Source organism: Protomyctophum bolini (genome assembly GCF_963924005.1).
Source record: "Protomyctophum bolini genome assembly, chromosome: 15".
NCBI classification, from domain to species: Eukaryota; Metazoa; Chordata; class Actinopteri; order Myctophiformes; family Myctophidae; genus Protomyctophum; species Protomyctophum bolini.
In genome coordinates this window covers 39,471,678-39,477,104 of record NC_137876.1, presented here as the reverse complement: position 1 = coordinate 39,477,104, position 5,427 = coordinate 39,471,678, and the positions used below count along the sequence as shown (strand labels likewise).

Sequence of the window (5,427 nt, the reverse complement as noted above, 5' to 3'; positions counted from 1 at the left end):
TTCCTTTGTCTTGAGTCACTTACAGTGGAGGTTTTACTACATCTGGTAGGTTGCAAATCTTGGATATTTCCAAAAATTGGATCAGAGGCTATTTTGACTTCTCTCTCAACAAAGTTCACAAGGTCACTGAACACTGCTCTGCAACCTCTTTTCTCCTGACAATCACATGCAACCTCTCTCCATTTTTCTCTTAACTTGTAAGGAAGTTTCATCACAATGTTTCTGAGATTGAATGGTGTGTCTAACTCCATGCGCATGATTTGATATGTTAAATGACAACATTCTCGGAGGAAAAGAGAATATGATTGCAGAGCTTTGACATCCTCTGTTTTAATGAGAGGCCAGTTGTGAATTTTGTCCATGTATGCACAAGTAATTTTGTACTCATTGCCAAAATGTTCATCAAGAAGGGATTTGGCCATTTGGTATCCTTGTGCAGGTGGTAGCTGCTGACAACTCTTTACCAATTCCTTTGGCTCACCCATGGTGTACTGCTCCAAATAATGTAGTCGATCACTGGAGTTGTCAGTTTTTGCCTCGACACAACTTTCAAAGGCTCTAATAAAGGAATGAAATTCAAGAGGGTCACCCTCAAACACAGTTATCTCTCTCCTTGGCAGAGAGGATGCTAAAGTTTGCTGAACCAATAATGCAGTGATTTCATTCTGCCTTTGCATGATCTTCACAATATTATTCTCTGTGCTATTGTTGCATGACATATTCAAAGAGGAATCACCTCCAGTCTGTAGAACCACTTGTGTTTGTGCTCCAGCTGTTGCTGGTCTGAGGTCAGTCTGTGTTACAGTCACCTGTTTAGGTCTGACGGTCTGTGACGTTTCTTTAGGCCTGGCAGACACAGACAGGGCCTCAGGTGTAGATTCACTCAACTTGTTGTTTTTGTCATTTCCCTGTAGGACAAATTGACCAGTTTGTGGATTAAGTTGGCTTATCCTCTGAGCCTGGCCCTGGTTCCTTTCCAGATATGAGTTCATTCCATCCGCTCTTTTGGATCCACATCTTGAATTGAGTTCCAGAACATTGATTTTAGCATTGGTTGCAGCTAGCTCAGTCTCTAGAGCAAACTGTTCCTTTTCCTTTCTTAATTCCTCCTCCTTTGCTTCCAACTGATGTTTCCTTTTTAACGCATGAATGCGCTCCAAGAGTTCTGCTTTATCAGCCTCTGCCTTTATCCTTGCATATGAGGTGAATGATGCTTTGGATACACGAGAGTGTGTTCTGGTTTGATTATCCTTTGGACATGAAATGTTTGACACGCTGTCCTCTGGCCTGATATCATCAGAAACCACACTATGAGCCTCATTCTGAGTCTCAACATTGTCTTTTAAATGTATCTGTGACATTGTGTCTTTTTCTCAACACACTATATTGTCTGGTTTACTGTAGTCTGAACTTCACACAACCTTTAAGATCGGAGATTTATGAATGAATGTTTCTAATTGCACAATCAAACATGCATCAAAATCCAACTCACGATCTGCTCTGCGGTAGTGAAACAACAAACTCAGCCACTCCAATAGTTAAGCTTTTTTCCAATAAAGCCGACTGAGTGTATACTATTTTCACATACCAATGTTTCTGGGTAGTTTTGTGCGACAATGTCCATTAAGTCGCTGCTCCTCCATTCTCTGACGTGTCTTTAAAATCCAGTGCAAAATCCAAACAATAAAATGTCCACTTCAATAAGGGCAAGTTTTTACTTTATGTAGTGGCTATTTGTCAACAACAATAAAGTTCCAAAGGCCACTGAGGCACCGGGTATAGTGGATCTTACGCAGGGATAAATGAGTCGATGTCGAAACAGCTCTTGCAGGTTGGTGATATTTTATTTTACAAGTTATGACCCACAGCAGGGCTACACTAAGATCACGCTCTACCACGAGTCACTTTCTTTCAACACCAGTTGCTGTTGTACTGCATATATTATAACCTATAACCACCCAATGTAGCGCAAATAGACTGCATTAAATGGCAATAGCATTAGCAAACTATTTTAGCGCTTGCTTGGCGATCCGCTTCAGCACCGCCTATCACGCATGCCAGAGAAACGGGGAGGCGGATGCGTAATAACAGCAATTGGTGTTGAACAAAGCGACTCACTGCTCTACCCCCCTCTCTCTCTGACATGTTGCCATCTCCCCTCCTTTACAATGAGCATGTTTTGTTGCTAAGCCACTGTACATGAAAATGGATATGCACATAAATGTATTGTAACTGAAAACTGAAACTGGAACTGGAAACAGTGGCAGAATGAAACCGTTAAAATGATTAAGCTGCATTCAAAATATAAACCATAACAGAAGAATCTCAGTACTTAAAAGTACAATGGTAACAATCTACAGTAAAAAAAACAATACATTGCATGTACAAAACAACCTTAACCTTAACCATTTGAAATGTATTTTCAAAACTGGACTGCCAAGGTTAAGACATTACAAGGCCCCTCCTGGCTCCAAGAATGTCTTCCTTCTTCTGTTTTCTGTCTTTGACGTGCTTCACTCTCCTGTCATCCCTTGTTTCGACCTGGTGCTGTTTGTATTTTTTCTGATGAGATTGAGAGATCTGAAAGTCGTTTCCTGCTGTGTTTTCTCCAGTCTCTCCAAATGCCTTCAGTTTTCCTTTATGGGGCTTGTATGCGAGGGGACGAGCCAGACTTTCTTTCAGGTCAAAGCATGGCTTCTTGTTGTTTCCAGGGGAGTTTGAAACACTTACATTGCCCATGAAAACAAATGTTCCTGGGGTCTTCATAGCCGAGACGTTAGTCTTTACTGGGTTGACCTTTCCTCCATCATTGTTCCGTTTTCCTGGGGTGCCCAAGGAGATACATGTTGACATACGTGCTGGAGTCTTCACCAAGGTCCTCTTATGTTCATTGTCCTGTGTGGCTTGGGAGAACCTAACATTGATCCTGCGAGTGGACAAGACGGATGGCCTGAACAGAGCATCGTCCTTCTGGGAAGGTTTCTTAAGCACAGGTTTACTGGCTGAGGTTTGTCTGCATTTGTCATCAGCTGGTTTGCTCAGTGCAGGGCTGAACAAGGAAGCACGGCATGGGGGTGGCTTCTTAAGGTCTTTCACTGAATTACTGTAAGTTTCCATCTGCTTCTGCTTCCTCTCGACGTAGGAGTCAATGGACTCCATCTTTTTAAAATGTGCCTCGTGTAGTTTTTTGAAGTTGGGTGTAGCCGGCTTCAAGGCCTTAGACTTATTCAAGAGTCCTTCATGGCGTGGGATTTTACCAGCTTTCCTTGCTTTTGGGCCATTGTCTGTGACACCACCCACTGGGATTTCATCTGCAAGATGAGGCTGTTGTTCATTTACACCAATATCACTTATCTCAGTGGGGACAATCGCACCAGAACCACCAGTGGGTGAATACCGCTTCCTTTTGGCACTCCCTGCACCAGCTTCAGGAACTTCATTTTCCTTGGATGCTGGAAGTTCTGTCTCAGAGATGTTTCTCTTGGATTTCTTTCCCTTGCCACGCTTGGTCACAAATGATATTGGGTTGAAGACTGGCTCATCAGTTACTGCGTTATCATCTTGGACAAGAGGTTGGCTTTCGTTTATGTCCACTTGAGGATCCACATTTCTCTCAGTCTCCTGAACGCTCTCCTCTTGTTGGTAATGCCGTTTGATCGCCATAAGCAGCTTCTCCGCCTTCATCTTGTTGTAGGCTTTAATCCCAAGTTCTTTTGCAAGACATCGCAGCTCCACATACTTCATGGAGTCAAAATCCATTTTCCCCCCCCGATAGTTGATGTAATTTCGAAGACAACGTTGTTTGTTTCTCTCATACGTTCCCCAAACACTCGGTTATGCAGCTCTCAGTCACACAGTCAGACACTCACGCACACAATATCCTCATTATCCTGTTACAACCGCCTTGAGTTGACGCCGACGGTTAAAAAAACCCTCTCTAATCTGTTTTATTGGCATTCAGTTGAAGAAAATTAAGTGCCATCCAGTTATTTATTGCAGTTAAGCAATCACGCAGGATATAGTTTGTTTATGTCATTTTGCTTAAAGGAAAAATAAAGTTGGGTATCATCGGCGTAACAAACACCTTCAAAACTATTTATAAGCGCACCAAGTGGTAACAAATAAAGGGAAACAGGATTGGTCCTAAGATGGAGCCCTGGGGGACCCCACAGGTCAGAGGAGCTGAGGAGGAAACATAGCTGTCGACAGCAACAGACACACTTCTATCTGACAGATAGGACGAGAACCATTCCAAGGCCAAACCACTTAGACCTACCCACTGCTTGAGCCTGCCAAGAAGGATGGAGTGGTCAATTGTATCAAAAGCAGCACTTAAATCGAGTAAGAGCAGCACCGAGCACTCACCGGCATCGGCTTTCATGAGAATATCACTTGAGACTTTAAGAAGCGCAGTTTCCGTACTGTGTTTCTGACGGAAACCAGACTGAAACTTATCAAAAATATTATTGTTATTAAGAAACTGTAGAAGTTGTTTACAGACGACTTTTCCCAGAACTTTAGAGATAAACGGGAGTTTGGAGATGGGTCTGTAATTGCTATGGGTTAGTGGATCAAGGCTTGGTTTTTTCAGGAGAGGTTGAATGATTGCATGTTTGAAAGAATTGGGCACACAACCAGAGGATATGGAACGGTTTATGATAGAGGGGCTTAAGCTGTTAAAAACTGCTTTTTACCGTCTGGGTCAGTACTGAGTTTTGTCACGAATTCTTTCAAATGACCATATTCTGAATCTGAACGTGAGCGGTCCTCCGGCTCTTCTTCCGTTGACTCCATGCTGCCTAACTTATTTGTTGTGATGACGCATTTGTTAGTGCGACTGTGCGACTGCGACACGGGTGACAGGCAGTCGCTGTGCGGTTGCCAGGTTGGGTGGTTTTTTTAGCAGGGTTTTCGAATGGAAGGCTCTATTGAAATCTGGCACCCTCTTGAAGACTTGAACGGTGTTATGAACGTGAAAAGCTGCGTTCACAAACACCCAGAATGAACGCGTTCACAACAACGTTCAAAATGTGGAAATGCTGTACGTTCAGTTCACGTTCTCCCATAATACGAACGCGTGATTCAAAGTGTGAAACTACACAGAAGCAGTTGAATTACTTTGCAACCCCCCCCCCCCCCCCCCATTTGAGACAGTCATTTTGGTATGTTATTTAACATGCCCAACACTACCAGAATAATGTTTCCATATAGACTCACCTACGTAGAAAACGTACTCAACATTACTAACATAAACTTGTATAACATATATAACATTTTATTTTATATATATATTTTATCCCACGATTTTGTAACCCATTTTTCACCCCTGTGTCGATCATCTAATGTGATCCTGGGCTCTACACACCCTCCGTCAACCTGGGGAGAGCGACGGACTTAACTCATGCTTCCTTCATGCTTGAGTGTCCA

General features: G+C 42.9%; 1 protein-coding gene across 1 annotated transcript; it reads right to left on the bottom strand.

The window, feature by feature from the left end:
* Positions 1-1,867: 1,867 nt before the first annotated feature.
* On the bottom strand, positions 1,868-3,898 carry LOC308329593 (nucleolar and spindle-associated protein 1-like). The gene has a single exon (XM_080783977.1). It carries the CDS (start codon positions 3,757-3,759, stop codon positions 2,443-2,445), a length of 1,317 nt encoding a protein of 438 aa, XP_080640103.1. The 5' UTR covers positions 3,760-3,898; the 3' UTR covers positions 1,868-2,442.
* Positions 3,899-5,427: the final 1,529 nt, after the last annotated feature.